At 36.6% G+C, this 19,465-nt stretch overlaps 1 protein-coding gene and 1 long non-coding RNA gene across 2 annotated transcripts; one reads left to right on the top strand and one right to left on the bottom strand.

Moving 5' to 3' along the window:
* Positions 1-1,951: 1,951 nt before the first annotated feature.
* On the top strand, positions 1,952-15,971 carry rhag (Rh associated glycoprotein). Its single transcript, XM_059356613.1, has 10 exons — positions 1,952-2,212; positions 7,611-7,794; positions 9,212-9,362; positions 9,481-9,628; positions 10,392-10,558; positions 10,659-10,796; positions 11,390-11,511; positions 12,222-12,292; positions 12,437-12,510; positions 13,848-15,971. The coding sequence occupies exons 1-10, from the start codon at positions 2,011-2,013 to the stop codon at positions 13,920-13,922; spliced, it is 1,332 nt and encodes a 443-aa protein (XP_059212596.1). The 5' UTR covers positions 1,952-2,010; the 3' UTR covers positions 13,923-15,971.
* LOC131991271 (uncharacterized) lies at positions 11,461-19,416 on the bottom strand. Its single transcript, XR_009396120.1, has 3 exons — positions 19,354-19,416; positions 12,192-12,283; positions 11,461-11,494 (listed from the first exon to the last, which is right to left on the bottom strand). It is a non-coding gene; the product is annotated as an uncharacterized LOC131991271 (long non-coding RNA).
* Positions 19,417-19,465: the final 49 nt, after the last annotated feature.

The following is a 19,465-nucleotide window of genomic DNA, read 5'->3' as shown; positions in this document are numbered from 1 at the left end:
GAGAAAAAAAGAGTCAGTTCTTATACTTTTCAGCATTTCACGACGAGTCATCACATGATCTCTTCTACACAAACACCTGTGATACCAAATGAACAGTATCTCATTTTGCTACGTTTGCCATTTTTCCCGTGCACACACCATGTTTGTTCAACCTCATACTTTGCACCCGTGTCGAGGTCACTGCTCCGACAAAACCAAGGTGCTTCTCTTCTTTTCTTCTCTCTCCTGAAATTTATTTTTCTATCAGTTCTCATAAAAAAAGATAAGGGTTTTATTTATTCCCTTACTTGAACAATTATATCTCCTCCTATTAAGACATATTTTTATTATTGCATCCTGTGTTTTACTTTATATAATTTACTGTGTTTAAAATGTCTATAATTGCATGTACTGAAAATTCTGATCGTAAATAATCAGAAAAATGTATCAAATTTTATTGAAAATTCTGTAATCAAGATAAAACTACAATTCTACAAGCATTCTGTTTTACAACGATGCTCTCATTTTGTCTTGTGTTTAAAACCAGTGCAATATATAATCTTAATTTTAACCTAAGAAACATCCTTATTATCTTAATATATTTAGGTATATAAATTAGGCAGTCAGCTCCACCTGAACCAGCTCCAACATAAAAAGCTGCTTTAACATGAATGGATTAGTTATAAACAGTCCATTTGCCATAAAAAAGTACATTGATAATTCAAGGACATTTTACTGCTACTGTACTTCTGTACTTTTAGCAATATACATTTTCTGCAATGTTTTATTGCTACCTTTACTTAAATAATATAATTTGATCATTTTTTGTGACATATACTCAACTGGACAGTACATTTTATTTTTAAACTGATAAACTTTTGTTTTGAATTACACATTTAATGCATTCTGTTATTATTTATTATGTGTCTACAAGAGCAGGTGCATCGGTCAAAAAAAACTGCTAAATGTGTTTATTATCAAGGGAACAGTGTCTCAAGACTTGTGCACTGAGAAAGAGGAACAGAGTTCAGTAGAGCAGATAAAAGAGGAATATCACACACACAAAAATAACTGTATTGAAGCTACTGTGTGTTTTCTTAATTAAAAAGAGTCCAGTCAAAAGTAAATAGTATCTTAAAAATGGAAAGAATAAATTGTAAAATCAGAAAACAAGAAAAATAATATTTGAAGGCATGGAATAAGTGGATTTGATATGAGAATCACAATTAAATTATATTTCGCTACATACTGCTTTTTAAGATGCAGTGTGTAGATGTATATGTAGATTTATATAGGTATGTATATGAGATAGTCCTATGTAGTGACAATCATCATACTAGTCTATTTTTTTTTAACCTTACTATTATTTTCGTTATTAATTTATCTACGTATGCACCTTATTGTTTATTTTAATTTTACAATTGTAAGTTACTCACTATACAAATAAATAAACTTGTAAGAATGCTACAAGTATGAAGAACATGATATGTAAACAAATGCAACTTTCTTTTAACTCCTGCAATAAAGTATTTAAAAACAACAACTACTGTATGTTTTCTTGAGAACACTACAGGTTTAAATAGCAAATATCCCTTTTTTTAGAGTTATATTATTTTTACATTATTAAAGAATTTTCTTCTTTCACTGTAAGACATAAAAGAAACACACCAGTTACAAGTAAAGTCAACACATCAACAAACAAACTGTGACAGTGAATAATGAGTGGGAAGGAGCTGTCATTAAGTATTTCTCTCATGTCCGCTCACTGGCCGAGTGTCATTATGTTTGTGTTTTGCTTTGTCCCCTCTGACGTCCACAGAGGAAACCCATCCCCATGAGCAAAGTGCATGAGGGGGGTGTTCACCACCCAGGCCCTAGTACTCTGCTCTATCATTGGTCACCACAAAACCTGCATCAGTTTAAAACCAGACACCACTTTCTTCCCTCCCTTCACACAGCACAACCCGTAAAAAAAGACAGACAGGCAGAGAGTGTGTCAAACTGTGAGAGATAACCAGAGTTGGTCTCAGGATGCCTGCATACGCCACCAACATGAGGATGAAGTTCCCAATTGTGGCCTTGGCCTTGGAGATTATCACCATCATCCTGTTTGCTGTGTTTGTGGTCTATGACGATGGCAAAGTTCACGGGCACGGGCACGGGCACGACTCACACTCCAATGACAGCAGTCACCATGAAGAGGAGCCGGCGCCGCCCATGGACCTCTACCCCAGTAAGTCTACCTGGGGATGCTCTGCTACTGGATGTTTGGTCATCAGAGTGTTTAAAAAAGCTAAAAAAAAATAAAATATGGATTTTACCTAATAGTTTTAACGCATTGCATTTGTTGCAGCTTTGAGGTTGACATAGAAAGAGTTCAAGTTTTGTGACACCTAACAGAGGTGCTTCTATATATTGTCTGTTTGGTTTTTGAACTTTGAAGTGTTAAAATAATAATGTGTGGAATAATGTGAATTCTATTTAAAGGATGCAATTTTCCAATTACTTGCAAAACAGAAAGAATTTGTAGAGGGATTTTTTTTCTGCTGAATGCAATAAGAGGAGTCATGGGGTCACATTCCCATCCCTCACAGAGTCTATTCATACACATGCAGCTGAGGAGTCAAAGAGGATCCTGCAGGGAAACATGTCAGGTCTCATACAGAGGAGGTCACTTGTGATTTAATTCAACATGGCAAACACACAGATAATAAAGAACTAGGACAGAGGGTGGTTGTAGTTGCAGTGACAAACGGCCGTTTTTAATCTATGCACGATTGCTCATGATTGGGCGGGGCAGGTGTGACCTATAGAGATTAGCTCAATGGTTAGAATTAGGCTGAGTTTATCTTCTGTTTCATATTAGATTACAACATGTCTGTAAAAATAGTCTTCTGCAGAATTTTTTACCTCCCAGAAAATGAGTGTTGCCTTCTTAACGCCTTCTCCTTTATTGAAAAAGTCCACTAATGTATGTGCAAATATTTTTGAAATAAATTTAACTGCTAGAATATGTCTCCAACAACTCCTCTGTCAGTGCAGTTTCCACATTACATGGGCTAACAATAATTTTCATTAATGATTAAGCTGCTAATTAGTTTCATTAATTGTTTGTTCACAGTTTGTCAATACGATGTCTTTAAATGTCTTGTTTTGTAAGTCAAAAAAATATTAAGTTTATTTTGATATTAAATAGAGAAAAGCAACAGCATTTCTGCCATTTTTTGCATGAAAAACTACTAATATGATACGATTATTACAATTCTTTGCAATTTTTCTGCCAATGTCTAATTGATTAGTCACCTAATTCTTGCAGCTCTAAAAAGTTGCATATTACACAAATTGTTGCACACAACTTGTTATTTTTATGTTATGATAAATGTTAAATAGCTGATTTTAGGTAAGCACAGACAAACTTTCCTTCCCTCAGCAGATGGATGTGAAAACTCTGCACATACAAAAACCCAGGTGAAGTAATAAGAAGCAGTTTAAAAAAAAGAGGATTACCTACTTGTAGCAATGATTCAAAAAATTCCATTGTGAGATGTTAAATGACATATCTGTACATGCATTTCAATAAAGCTGAATGAGCCAACAGCATGCACAAATTTGCATGCAGAGAAACATGCTACCAGATGTGTAGTTATAGGATTAAAGGAAAACAAATGAGCAGGGAAATGTGGACTATGTGGACAGACTTCAATTAAAATAATTAAAAGAAAATGTGAATGACAGGAACAAATTCTGGTTATATCATATGATGAGAAACTGCATACATCTCTAATCAAGACTCAAGACAATTAAATGTGTTGTCTCAAGCAATTACAAAAAATTGAAGTACTAATGTATCTCTTTGCACTGCTTGCATCACTCCTGTACAGTCTGAACTACAGTAGGTCCTCAGGGGATTCTCGTTCTCTCTCGCTCTCTCTCCCCGCCTCGGCTCACCCAGTTTTTCAGAAGATTACTAAGTGTTACCTAACATCTGGGCGTGGTGCCAGTCACTGCTGCGGCTTTCCAACTTTACTTCCTTCCCCATCCTCAATCTGCTGCTCACTAGAAGCCCCTACTATGAGAAAAGCAACCAGCTGAGAATGGGAGGGAAGTGAAAGTGCAAGCTGAAGGGGTTTTGTTAAAAACACCAAAATTAGATATTAGCACCTCGACTCGCTGCCGACAATATATATTGTTGTGCAGCACTAAACAAACATCAAGATTTTTCATGATGGCCAATAAACTTTACAACTGCTTTCTTGTTAAATCATACAAATGCTTTATAGATGGCTCGACAGTGAAAGTAACGTAACTGTTTGGGTTAGGGGAAAGTGATTGATTAAGTTTATCACTATCGACCAAGGAGTGAGGGGTTTAAATAATAGGTTTACTTCAATCATTCCTAATTGACGACTGATGATAAGATAAGGCTCTGGGTCTTAATAATTGTTATCTGAGTGAATTAAGGTGCTTAAAATGGACTTTGAAACATTAATCGGGGCGGCTGTGGCTCAGTTGGTAGAGTGGTCGCTACTGAACGGAAGGTTGGTGGTTCGATCCCCGACCATGGCAGCCTACATGTCGAAGTATCCTTGAGCAAGATACTGAACCCCAAATTGCTCCCGATGCTGCGTTCATCGGTGTGTGAATGAATTCCCAATGGTGGCAGGTGGCACCAGTGTGCCCTGGTAGGCTCAGCCACCAGTATGAATGTGTGTGTGAATGGGTGAATGAGCGTAGTGTGTAGTGTAAAGCGCTTTGGATAAAATAGCTATATAAGTGCACTCCATTTACCATCCCACTAAAATAATGTGTCTATGGAGCAGTTCTGTTTTCATCAAATTGGTTGATGATTAAAGCAGCCAACAGTAACATCTGTTTAAGTATACTGTTTTTTTGAACACATTAGGAAACCCAGTTAAACACTACAGAGTAGATTTTGCCTCAGAAAAGTAGACGTAGGCGTTTTCACACTTTACCAAAGGAACATGTTCAAAATGTGCTGACAGACTCTATATGTAAATACTGTTTGTGAAAAGATGTGCGGATGAATTTAATCTCCCTCATTAGTCGATCCTTCTCAAAGCTGCTGCATTTCAAAATCAGTGATGGCATGTTTTCTGTTTTTCATGGAAATGTAGCCAAAGTAGACAAACAAAAATGTTTAAATAGTGTGCATAGAAGTGATGCATCAATGTTGAAATGTAGCACATGTACTTGTTTTCTTCATATCGACTGTAATATTCGTTGTCTTTTTGGCTAAGTGGATTTACGACATGAGTGGAAACAGGAATTTGTGTTTGGTAACTCATTGTCTTTAACTGAAAGGCGGTAATGCTTGTGGTTAGAGTCTCTAAATTAGGGACACAAACAACAAACATACTGAATGTACCCACACTAATGTTATGTGTATTGGGTTCACATTTTTACTTGTCGAGAGTTAGAGGAGGAGATCCACACCCATCATGTTTGTCTGGTAAATATAAAGCAACAGCCAGCTGCTAGTTAGCTTAGCTTAGCACAAAGAACAGAAACTAGAGCCTGACTGATGCCGATACTGGTTTTAGAGAGGGAAAATTCATTGATTGATAATGGAATGAAAATAGATTACATTTTGACCACTCTGTAGAGAGAATTTAACATTTTTATACATTATAAAATCTACAAACAATGTATTACATTGTCAGCCAATACTATAAATGGTAACTGAGAAAATAAAGAATAAATAGGAATAAAATAAATAGCTGAAATAACATCAATATTGTTCAGTTTCAGTCAATTGCTGACTATTAAAAAAAATGGAAAAAAATTAAAACACCATTTCTAAATCCAGCCAGCAATGGTTTCTGCATTACATACTTTGTAAAAAAAAAAAAAAGGCACATATCGGACAGTATATACCGATACAGATATGCTTTTACAATATCAGCCAATAATATTAGTCAACCGATATATCTGTCGGTCTCTACTGGAAACAGGGGAAACAGCTGGCCGACAGCTAAAACTCACTATCTTACATGTTATATCTTGTTCGTTTCATCCTGTGTTGTGCACAAATCAAACACCTGCCGCCAGTAGACAATAACATCTAACTTTCAGGTTCAGAAAATGTACCAAAACTCATGTAGATATTCCTGTAAGCTCATGTTGCAACGGCTGCTGTAGTAGCTGATTTACTCTATGTAGAGCGGGAAAGTGATCGTGGAGCAGATCAGCTCATATATGGAAGGTTTTGTGCATTTTATGATGAAACTTGCTCCATGGTTTCTATAGACCATGAAGTTTATTCTCAGACGTGGAGGCATTTCAGATTTGACAGTCATAAAATTCAATGTAACAAGTCCAAAGTGTCTACCTTTATACCTGAAAAAAATCCTCATATACTTGTAGGGTACAGAGCCTCCTTTGCCAAATTGAGGCTTTAAACTAAATTTTGTTACAGGACTATGGCTGAGGCAGGAAAAGTATCTTCATGAGAACAAAGTTGCAATTTTGGCAAAGATATACATGGTTATAATGCAGAGGCAAAAAAACGAAAAATGCAATACTGAGGTCAACAAGTTCTAAAGGTCACCAGAGGTCAAATACAAACTGCCTCCACGTCTAAAATACAACCTTTAGGTATGTAAATTAGATGTTGAAACTTTCATGCTTTAGTCATTAAATGCATGATTGGTTTGCTTATCTGCCACACTATGAGATCTGATCACAAGTGGTTACTTGAGATGCATGTGGAGGCGTATTTAAAAGAACAGTGTGCAACTAATTTAATCAGTGTATGCCTGAACACTGTGCAACACCGATTACATCTACTACAGCGGCCAGCCTACTGCAGAGCGGTAGTGAATGCCTCTTAAAGGACGGAAATGAGTGTGTACTGTCTACCATAATGGCTACCTTTATTCTCATAACACACTGAGGAAATGAAGCACATTGTTTCTCTGCCTGTGCACACGTACACTTTGATACATTTTCCACATGGGGGGCTCATCTATCAAGCTTATTGGCTTTTGGGACACAGGAGCCCCCCTTCCCTTCAGGATGGGGTCGTCTGGGGAGGATCGCCCAGTCCTACGCAAATCCCTCCCAAATGATCTGTCCATATTGAGGATCTAAAGAGCATCTGCTCTTACAGAACCTGCTTTCCTGTCATTATTGCTAAGAATAGTGAAAACACCCTGTACTGATAACCTGAAATGTGGTCGAGACAAATACCAAACCCTGCTTGTCTGACTATCAACTGAGACTAATAGATAAGGGTGTGCTAAATCATTAGAATCATATGCCCTTAATAGAAACAGTGAAAGGCCACAAGCTCAACAGGAAGAGCAGCAGGAGCATTTTCCCAGAATCCCATTCATGGTGTGATTAAATTGCTTTTCCAGCAAACAGGTCACGCTGACAATACAGCCCCTGTGAAGTCCAGCGAGCGCTCGATAAATCGTTTAAACTACAAAGTCAAAAGAATACCACTGTGTAAAGCTAAGCTCTAATTGAAAGCAGCGTATCATAGAAGTGTTTCATCTGATTCAATTTCATGTCCACATTTAGTGAAAGCTAAAGTGGGACTCTCACAACAAAGCAGGGCCCTGTCATCGAATCAACAGCAGAACTGACCTCCTGTTTCATGTCTCCAGTGTTTCAGGATGTCCACGTCATGATCTTCATCGGCTTCGGGTTCCTGATGACCTTCCTGAAGAGATACGGGTTCAGCAGTGTGGGTGTCAACTTACTGCTGGCTGCCTTCGGCCTGCAGTGGGGCATCCTCATGCAGGGCATCTGGCACCTGGATGACGGCAAGATAAAAGTCAACATCTTCAAGTATGAATGTCTTTTTCTGCATGTTTTTTTCAGAAACCCCCTGATTAACATTAATGCGGTTAAATACACATCACCAACTACGTGTCTGCTCAGTAAACCGATGGCGTGCCCTGTCACGGGTTTAATAATTGATGGTTGAACTGTGCAGATCTGAGGATTTATAAGACTGTAAAAAACAAGTGGACCCAAGCCAATTAAGAGGTTAAACCATCATTATTTCTAATTGCCAGCAGGGGGCGACTACACTGTTTGCAAAAAGAAGTCAGATATGAGAAAATGACTAATTTTAATTTTTACCACAGTAATTTAATTAATGTGGTTATGGTGTCAACTGCTAGTTTCAAGTCTTCTTCAGTACAGCAAGATGTTCCTATTGTAAATGATGGTCCCATTTAGGCTTAAATAGATGATAAACCAAGGTATGCAATGTTTTTGCATAGCAATGTGAATCCATGACACTGCTTTAGGCATGGGAAGATATGAAAATTTCATGTCATGATTATGCTGGGAAAAATTAATGCTATTCATGACATTATCACAATAATCATCAAAATAAGCTCTTAAGATGGACTGAAAGCATTGATCAAATGAGAAGTTGGATTTTCTGTAAAATGCATGTAGAAAGGGTGATGTCCTGGTGGCTACATCCACTTCTGTTATAGTCTGTGGTAGGGCTGGGCGATATGGACCAAAAGTCATATCCTGATACATTTAGGCTGAATATTGATATACAAGATTCCGATATTTTTATCACAAAGTGAGATCAAATGTTCAGTCAAATATGACATGTCACAAGTAGTTTTATTGAAACAGTTAAAGCGAACATAAATACTGTGTACCAACAGGAGTACCGTTTTTTTTCTCTCAAATCAAAGCTCCATAAATTGCACATTTAAATAATAAAAAAAAATCTTAAATAAAATATGAGATATATATATGACAAACATTACAAAAGAACTAAATATGACAAACCCTAGAAAGCCAGCATTTATATATCTAAAGGAAGAAAAAAAATTGAACTATATCGATATATAAGATATGGTCTAATTCCATATCACATTTAAAAATATATCAACATATCTTTTATATCAATATATTGCCCAGCCCTAGTCTGTGGTTCCATCTGTTCTCCTGATTTCTCCTGATGTTTAATTTGACTAGTTCTATTTCAATCTTACTGACCAGCAGAGGCAGTGCTTTAAGCACTGGATATTCCATCTCGCGCATGCACAGGTTGAGTAGTTATACCAACAAAGTCACCTGTGACCCCTGGATGACCCGGGAACCAGAGGATCTTCTCCAACTGGATCTTCTTGCGAAACTGAGAGATCCGAGTGACAGAGAACTCTGGCGGTCATCCAGAATTCATAGAACCGTAGTTACATACGTAACTCTCGTTTTCTTCCCTAACCTGTAGAATAATCAACGCAGACTTCAGCACAGCTACAGTCCTGATCTCCTTCGGAGCCGTTCTGGGTAAAACCAGCCCTGTGCAGCTGCTCATCATGACCATACTGGAGATCACCATCTTCTCCATCAATGAGCACCTGGTGGCCGTGGTCCTCCAAGTAAGTACACAATGACACATGCATGATCAAAACTCATCATTGGTTCCTGGAGTAGGACTTGGAGCATTCACTGTGTAAAGTGCATTTTATTAAACTTGTACCACCTTTTCTGTCACAGGCGAATGATGTTGGAGCATCCATGATCATCCATGCGTTTGGAGCCTACTTTGGCCTGGCAGTGGCTCGAGTACTTTACAGACCCGGTTTAAGAAACGGACATGACAACGATGGATCTGTTTATCACTCTGATCTGTTCGCCATGATTGGTAAGAGCCAGTTACACTTTTAAAGGTCTAATACTGTAAAAAGTGAGGTTTTTTCTTTTTTAATTATAAAGCAGGTCTATGTACTATATACAGTGAAATCAAAATGCTCAATGCACAGAGAATTGCACAAAGCCTATATACAGAAACTTTAAACGAGACATCAGGACTTCTATGAGGTCATTACAGTATTTTCCCAGCTGCAATGATGGTTCAGAGGGTGAGAGCACAATGTGGAAGAAACCCAGAAACACAATTCAATCAGAGCAAAAGGTCATTTTTCAGGAGGGGGTCTTAAAGAGACAGGAGCTTAAATGGAGCATTCCAGACTGGAGGTCTGAGGGTGGATAAAGTTATATTCAAACAGACAGTATGACAAAAATAATGTGGTTTTTGAACATTAAAGCATGTAGACATGTTCTAGTAGAAACCCAAAATAGAAGTATGAACTTGAAAATTAGCATAATATGTCCTTTTAAGTTAATGTAACATATTAGTCATCTTTTTGCAGCAGTGAAATGTTTTATTTGGCTGTCATGTTCCCTCACTGTTTCCTGTCTGGACTCCTGTGCATGTACAACTTACACCACCTAGTGGACACAAATAACCATGCAGCATGTACAGTGATGCTTGTCTTTACTGTGTATCAATCTTGTTGAGCAAAAAGAATACGAATGCCTAAATCTTTCTAACTTGTAGTGTGATTTGATAGGAATTATATTTTCAGAATCAACTGATACAAACCGTGTCTCTTTACCATCTGCAGGAACCGTCTTCCTGTGGATGTTCTGGCCCAGTTTTAACTCGGCCATCGCTGACCCAGGCTTCACTCAGCTCACTGCAGTGATCAACACCTACCTCTCCCTGGCTGCCTGTGTGCTCTCTGCCTACGCCATCTCCAGCCTCGTGGAGCACAAAGGAAAACTGGACATGGTCGGATAACTTTCCTCCAATATCCACAATTACACTAATTCATTAATTTTTAAAAAATGATTCAGTTATAAGCTTGTTTTTGTGTGTTAATACACTACAGGTGCACATTCAGAATGCCACCTTGGCTGGCGGCGTTGCTGTTGGAACTTGTGCCGACATGAGCATTGGGCCATTTGGGGCAATGCTGATTGGATTAGTGGCTGGCGCCATCTCTACCCTGGGCTTCAAGTTCCTCACTGTGAGTTGAAAGCCAAAGCAAAGATGCAATATAAAAAGAAAAAAGGCTGATTTTGGTTTAAGTTTTTAGTCAATTAATTTCTGAGTCAAGTTCCAGAAAAATCTACAATCATTTTTAATAAATAATTTGTCTTCTCAAGTAATTTTTCAGCAAACGTGAAAAAAATTCCTTGATTCAGCCCCTCAAATGTCAATATTTGATAGTTGTCTTACTCCTCTGTGACAGTAATTTGAATATCTTTGGGGTTTGGACTGTTGGTCGGACAAAACAAGACTTTTAAAACATCACCATGGGCTTTAAAAGCTGTCATGGGCATTTTTTTACAATACATTGACATTTGTTTAGACCAAATGAATAATGAAGAGAATAATTAATAAATATACTATAACAAAAATACTTATCAGCTGCAAAAAAAGATGATACTTCATGACAAAACTGTCTCTGTCAGCCAGAAATGATCCATTTTTAGATGGGATCCTGCATGTTTTTGTAATATGAAAGCTCGTCCCAATTTCTCTTTAATCAAATGCATATTTCACCTTTTAAAAAGACTCCTTTGGTTGCAACAAGAGATCTTTTTTTCTCTTCTGTAGCCCATCCTGGCATCCAACCTGGGCATCCAGGATACCTGCGGTGTCCACAATCTGCACGGCATGCCTGGCATCCTGGGCGGGTTGGCTGGTATCGTGGCTGTGGCTCTGGGGAAAAAAGAGGGGTGAGAGCCATGTTACTCTCCACAGTTCTGACATACATAACTATAATATTAAACACAAACACTAGGCCTGTCACGATAACACATTTTTTAGGACGATATTTTTTCCCAGAAACTATCACGATAAACGATAGTATCGTATCGATGTTGTTTTAATTTTATAACGATATTAGAGCATAATAAGTACATCCTTTTCCACAGCAATGAATTTTTAAATCTCAAGAAAATTAAATATTGGAATTGAAATGTGGAAAAGAAATATGAAAAATATCCTAGATAAATAAAACATAAATAAATAAACTACAACCAAAACAATTAAAATAGACTTTCATGCTCTGATAACAAAAAATTGCACTGAGATAAACATTAAGTATTATATTATTTTATTATTAAAATAACAAATAAAGAGCTGGAATGGCTGCTTGGGAAATATAGTTTTTTTCCCACCAATTTGTACTGCCTGTCAAAAATTTGCAGCATTACTTTAAACATAACACAAAAAAGCACAAAAAGTCACACATGTAAACAGCAATATATTGAGTCCAGAAAACAACTTTTGTGTCCATTTTTATATATCAAACGACAAGTCGATATAGTCATTATCGTGACAGGTCTAACAAACACACAGAACTGTATTGAACCTTTAAAGTCTTTTCCTCCTTCAGTTAAATGTTAGATCTTACATTCCTGTGTTCCCTCCTCCTCTTCTAAAGTCATGCTACCATGCAAGCTGCTGCCTTGGCTTCATCCCTCGGGTTTGCCTTGGTTGGAGGTGCTATTACAGGTGGGTGGAGATGAAACATGACACCATGTATGTGACATATCGGTTCATTTCACGAGCACATGATTTGATACTCAATGAAAAAGGCCAGAGAGTTCTTATGATTTTGCAGACTGAGTGATCAAACAATTCATTTTCTTCTTCTAGGTTTAATAATGAAGTTGCCGTTCTGGGGCCAGCCTCCAGACCAGAACTGCTTCGATGACTCTATTTACTGGGAGGTAAGAAATCCCACTCCTCATAAATATTATCTCTAGTGTGTACCGTCCACTGCTATAGTCCATATTTTTAAAGTTATTAAATCAGTGGTTTTGGGATCATTTATAAAAGACATATCGATATATTTTTAAATGTGATATGGAATTAGACCATATCTCATATATCGATATAGTTCCATTTTTTTTTCTTTCTTTATATATAAATGCTGCCCTCACTAGGGTTTGTCATATTTAGTTCAGTTGTAATGTTTGTTATTCTTTTCTCATATAAATGTATTTATTTCGGAAAAAAATCGGCCTATTTTATTTCATAGGCTATTTTTATTTAAGATATTTATTTAAATGTGCAATTTATGGAGCTTTGATTTTTTTCAAAAAGGTACTCTTGTTGTTATACAGTATTTATGTTCATTTAAATAAATGTTTTCAATAAAACTACTTGTGACATGTCATATTTGGCTTTGACTTTGACTGAACATTTGCTCTCACTTTGCGATAAAAATATCAGGATATAAATCGTCTATCGATATTCAGCCTAAATATATCGGGATATGGCTTTTGGTCCATATCGCCCAGCCCTAATGCATCATGTTGTTTCTGATGACTAATTTACCCGACATCTAAACAGAAGCTTAGATTAGGAGTAGAGTAGTCCAAAAGTAGACTCAGAAAACAATGAGCAGTATTTAATCTATAAGTTTAAACATTGTAAGTAAAAATATTGTGTATTTTCTAAGAGACATTTTTCAATAACTAAGTCATATTTTATATCTCAAATGTGTGGCATTGTTCATTATGAACATTGCACATTATTCTACAAGACATTATGACAGTTCACCAAATACACCCATTTTTAATATTCTTTAAGAAAATGAATCTTTGGGCCTAGAACAGCATGGCACACAGCAAACCTTTAAAAAAAATCAGTCTTCAGGAAAAACTACCAATTACAGCTGCAAGATAAATAGATTAATTGTCATCTATTAAATTAATCAGCAACTATCTTGACAATCCATTTGAGTCATTGTTATGAACAAGAAAAATAGAAAATTATGACTATAACTATGAACAGTTTCTGGTTTCTTTACTCTAATAACTTACTCTAATAATTTTGACATTTTATACACCAAAGAACTTTCTAGAAATTGAGAAAATAATCGACAGATTAACAGAAAAATTGTAATTATTTGCAGCCATCTAACCAATAAGCTAATAGGCTTGCCACTGCTTGTTTCAGAATATATAAGCCAATAATGGCTTTCTGTCCATAGGCCTTACACAAATTTCTTATTTTGATCCCTTTCATGACAGACAATTAATTTGGACTGCTTATTTTTCAGGTTCCTGAGGAGGAGGAGGAGAACGAGGAGAGCTTGGCTCATGCCGATCACTCAAAGAACAAAGCAGAAGTTTAAATATCTACTCAGCCTTATCCACTGAGCTGGACGTGAAGAAGTAAAGGATCATTAATAAGCTTCACTATGTCAATTTGTCAATAATATTAAGGTGGTTAAAAAAAACTAGACGATTTGCTCCTCTCACAAACACAAGCCCACTCTGAAACCGTCTTGTGAGCAAAGATATTAAAAGCAGTGTATTTTTCCCCTTAGTACACTTTAAATTTGTAATAAGGCTGGACAGTGAATTTATAAAAACATAAAGATTTGGTTAATGCCATTTACACTAAGAAAAAAAACTTCAGGGATTTTTTAAAATTGTGAGCAATAATCTCGAAAAAACAGTGGGTCAAACCATCGAATACCTGCTAATACACATCTACTTCCATAGGCTACTTCTTTATTTCATTTTTATATTATAAAAAGCATAAACGCATGTTTTTAAGATATTAGTATAGTGTGTATTTTTTCTCATACATTCTTTTGTATCTCCGTACACCTGGTATATGTATTTCTGCTGAGGCTCGGGTCAAAGAGAAGAGTCAAACCCGCTTTGATCTGCTGCTTCACGTCACCTCACTGGAGCCCAGTCCTTCTGCAGGGAGTCAGAGTCCGCCTGTGTGAAACCAGCAGCGAGGCTCTGACATGGGCAGGGATAGTCGCATGATATGTTACTAATGAACCTTCGCGTTGCTTCTCTCCCTCTGTTTTACAGTCATTTTCTATCTACCTGAGGGCAGCTGTTCATTTTCTTTCATGCAATGAGGATGAATGCATTTAGCATTAGATTGGCTGTCGCCGGGCAAGCTGAAGTTCATTTTTCATCTGCTTTCTATTTACATCCAGTGTATTATTCTGTTGTATGTAGATACAGTTTAGCTTTTGGATTGACTGACACTGTCAGTTTCATCAAAGTCCTGCATGTTAACCCTTGTGTAGTCCTCCGTCGACTGTGCACCCATGGTCCTCCGGGCTCAAAAAGGACCCCATGACACAAGACTGGTTTTAGGACATGTAGAAAAAAAATATTAACAACCTTTTTTTTCTTTATTACTGGTCAATTTTAGTCAAATATACCAAATTAGGCCTCATTTCAAGAGAAAAAAAAAAGTAATAAAACCTGAATATTTTTTTCAATAGTAATAGTGGAAAAAATGTCTTGATGGGAATGCACAGAGTAGGTTATGTCAACTTTTAGTGAAAATTATGTTTTGAAAACATTGTACATTTTTAGATGACAGCAAAAAAATTCACACCTGTGGTCCTCACGGGTCAAAAAAGACCCCATGACATTAGACTGGTTTTAGGACATATAGAAAAAATTATTAGCAACTTTTTTTTCACCTTTTACAACAACTCAAGACCATTATTATTGGTACATTTTAGTCAAATATACAAAATTAGGGCCTCATTTTCAAGTTTATAGTTATATATTTAAATGTATATTTGACTAAAATTGACCAATAATAATGAAAAAAATATGAAAATGAAATGTCAATTTGTTGGTCATGAGTTACTTACTTTTTTCTACATCCTCCTTTTTGACCCCCGAGGACCATGGGTGCAATAAAAATGTATAAAACACCTAAAAATGTAACCTTTATTAATGGTATGGTGAAAATGATTTGGGGTCAAAAAGGAGCCCAGGACTACAGGAGGGTTAACAAAGAGCAACTGGTGCTGAATAATTTCCAAGTGCCTTAGAAAGAATTCAAAGAAACTTATGAATAACAAAGTCTGGCGCAAATGTCAGAATTAACTCCACCATTTTCATAAATAACTAACCAATGCGTCATTATAAGCATGATGCATGGTGAGTCACTGAGTAATTTTTCTTGCTTCTTTTTATAATTTTAATGTTACTGTGTGACATTAAATCACAGGCCTGCAGGGCTAGGTGGAACTGACTACACACACAGTAGTATTAAATCAATATTTTTGGTTGGCATTTATGATGCCCAGAACACTGAAACACAACAAGATTTTGTATTTTTATACAGTGGGCGTGTGCTCGTAATTGTTTATTATATACTAATACTGTCATAATAAATATGTTTTTGTACAATACCAGTGGTAATTTGTGTTTTGTGGCAGATATTTGCGTGAGTGATTACATAGTCTGACATTTCTTTATTAGCACAATTAATTCAGAAGTTAGTGAAGACAATTTGTAGGCCAAGACAATATACTACAGCACCACAAAATTGAATCCAGAAGGTTTGGAACAAATATCATCCCATCTGTGATTTGGTTATTGCACTAGTCCATATTTCAATTTTGCACTAGTTTGATTTCCATTCAATAAAATTCAGATTTATTGTTCATCTCTATTTCTGAGTGAAATATCTCATTATTATCATTACTATTTTATGGATTTTCATGAATATTTTCTTTAGACATTTATGTCATCCTAAAGTGAATAAATTGCAATAACTTGATGATCCACTGACTTTTCCTCTAGCACCACCAACAGGACGACATTTTAATTGGTCCCATATTTTGGTTCATGCCTGAAAAAGTTTTATAATGATATTAGAGCATAATAAGTAAGTCCTTTTTTTCACAGCAATGGATTTTTAAATCTCAAGAATATTAAATATAGGGTTTTTTTGTCAATTCGAACTGCCTGTCAAACAGTAGCAGCATTACTAGCACAAAAAGTCACGCATGAAAACGACAATATATTGAGTCCAGAGAAAACTATTGTGTCCATTCTTATATATCGAACAATAAGTTGATATAGTACATATCGTGACAGGCCTACACAAGTTTCAACTGTACACTGTGTTGTGGCAATAATTACTATAGCTAAATCAGATGGTTCAGAATCAGAATGGTTTGTAACAGAAATATTGGTATCAGCAGATACTGGCTGTATCCCAATGTCAAGGAAGGATCCTCAAACGGCTGAATTTGAAGGATCCTACATCATCGACATCTGCCAAAGGACTGTCCCAATGTCCAGGATCCTCCAGAGGACAGAGTTTTCAAAACACTGGTTTAGAAATTGTGGAGCTGAATTTAAGCAGGACGTCCAATTACACAATGACGCACACCTGCACACTTGGAAGGCTGTTCCATTTGCGTTACACCAGTGCAAGGAAGGACTCTGGCCTCATCTCTGGAGGACCAGACTCTGAAGGAAGAAGCCAATAGGAAGGATCCTTGATATTGGGATACAGCCAGAATTACACCAGAAAAGAAAGGACAAGTTTGTCTGTCAACTGTAAAAGGTCGCATATTAAACGGACGGTTGCTAAGCAACTTTCAGAATTCCTCCTACAGAACAATCTTCTTGATCCAAATCAATCTGGTTTCAAAAGCTGTCACTCAACTGAAACTGCTCTGTTGTCTGTGACAGAAGCTTTAAAAGAAGCGAGAGCAGCAGCAAAGTCCTCAGTCCTTATTCTGCTTGACTTGTCAGCTGCCTTTGACACAGTTAACCGCATCCTCCTCTCTCTAAAATGGGCATATCTTGCTTGGCTCTGTCCTGGTTTGATTCCTACCTGAAAGGACGCTCATTCAGTGTATCCTGGCATGGACAGTTGTCTACTTTGCATTGGCTCTCCACAGGGGTTCCCCAGGGCTCAGTGCTGGGACCCCTGCTATTTGCTATCTACACCACCTCTCTGGGTCAGGTTATCCGCTCACATGGCTTTTCCTATCACGTCTAGGTCTACAACCAGCGTCTGGTCTACAACCAGCCAAAAAGGTCACATGTCACAGCACTGCTCATCGAGCTCCACTGGCTACCTGTTGCAGCCCGCATCAAATTCAAATCTCTACTGCTCGCCTACAAAGATGTCTCCGGTACTGCTCCTACCTACCTGGACTCCCTGATTCAGACATATGCTACCTCACGACCTTTGCGCTCTTCCAATGAACGGTGCCTGGCTCTGCCCCCCGTTGGTCCAAAGCAATCCAAACTCTTTGCATTTCTTGTTCCCCGTTGGCAGAACACACTACCAGTTCCGACCAGAGCAGGGGCGTCCCTCTCTACTTTTAAAAAACTCCTGAAGACCCAGCTCTTCAGAGAGCATCTTCTCTCCTAGCACCACACGATAATTTTACTCCTTAAAGAATTGTCACTTGCACTTATTGCTGCACTAATAGCTCTTACTGCACTATACCTTGATTGTTTGCTTTTTTCTTCCTGTAAGTCACTTTGGATGAAAAGCGTCTGCTAAATGTAAATGTAAATGCATATCTTTGTTGCAATACTACAAATACAACCCATTTGTGCCCATAGACTATGACAAGGAAAAATGCCAATTTATTATCCTTGGTCTTATCTATTATGGACACATTTTGGGCAAGTAATGGTAAAACTTGAAAAATCACACTTTTAACAATAGTTAAAATAAGGAATTTTTTTCAGAAATTAGTGAAGACAAAAATCAACATTGTGTTTATTGTAATGTTTACCATACTATGATCTACTTTTAAATAGATATACATATGGGACTACTGTATTTCTGATTCATACTATAATGTGCCCGACAGCTATAGTTAAATATGGTACAATAACAAAAACAGTGTAAGTTTATTAAACAAAAACTGGACACCATGTTTAAAGGATTAATGATTTTTTAATTTTTAATTTATAATTGGTGTATTAAACTCTGGTGGAATAAGTAAGTACATTTACTTAAGAACTGTACTTAAGTAACATTTTGAAGTACTTTACTTGAGTATTTCCATTTTGTGTTAAAATGAAATGCTTACATAAATGCATCATAATATTAATCCAGTAATATAGTTGGAATGTATAAAACAATCTGAGTGTATCCATTCTTTATAATCAGTACTTTTACTTTTGATACTTTAAGTACATTTTGATGCTGATACTTTTGTACTTTTACTTCAGTAGGTTTTGAATGCATGACTTTTACTTGTAGTGGAGTTATTTCACAGTGTGGTGTTAGTACTTTTACTTAAGTAAATGATCTTTATACTTGTTCCACCACTGATTAAACTGCACTTATTATTAGCATATTAAGCTAACGTTAACAACTGTAAAGGTCTCCAGAAAGTGAATAAACATGGCGGGTACTCTTTTCAGATGGTTTGTTGTTAGTTACTTACTTACAAGCAGTTAAAGATTAAAAGTCCCCGAGTAGAAATAAAAAGTATTTATTTTATCTTTTAGTGTCCAGGTTTATGTTACCCCATTTATATCGATTTATGTATTTAATTAGGGTTGGACACTGAAAACACACATCCAGAATTAATCTATAGTTGAATCATCAACCCTCCATGACAGTTTTATCACATCCTGAACATAACACTTTTTTTTTTACAAAAAAATAGGATTTTTTGTATAACTGGTGTGTTAAACTGCACTTATTTTAGCATAGTATAAAGCTAACTTTAACAACTGTAAACGTCTCCAAAAAGTCAATAAACATGGCAGGTACTCTTCTCAGATGGGTTGTTGTTAGTTACTTACTTTCAAGCAGCCCCGAGCAGAAATAAACAATATTTATTTGATCGTTTAGTGTCCTGGTTTATACAGTTTATGGGTTTAACCTGTTTAAACCTGTTTAAAATGCTCCACGTTA

This window comes from Centropristis striata, chromosome 18 (assembly GCF_030273125.1).
Source record: "Centropristis striata isolate RG_2023a ecotype Rhode Island chromosome 18, C.striata_1.0, whole genome shotgun sequence".
Classification (NCBI taxonomy): Eukaryota; Metazoa; Chordata; class Actinopteri; order Perciformes; family Serranidae; genus Centropristis; species Centropristis striata.
The sequence above is the reverse complement of the archived record's forward strand: the minus strand, read 5'-3'. Positions and strand labels throughout refer to the sequence as shown.

Excerpts from the sequence above, each read along its gene's own strand:
- rhag (XM_059356613.1), top strand. The coding sequence starts at position 2,011 with ATGCCTGCATACGCCACCAACATGAGGATGAAGTTCCCAATTGTGGCC. Across the intron at positions 2,213-7,610 it reads GCCCATGGACCTCTACCCCA|TGTTTCAGGATGTCCACGTC; the intron begins GTAAGTCTACCT and ends TCATGTCTCCAG. Across the intron at positions 7,795-9,211 it reads ATAAAAGTCAACATCTTCAA|AATAATCAACGCAGACTTCA; the intron begins GTATGAATGTCT and ends CCTAACCTGTAG.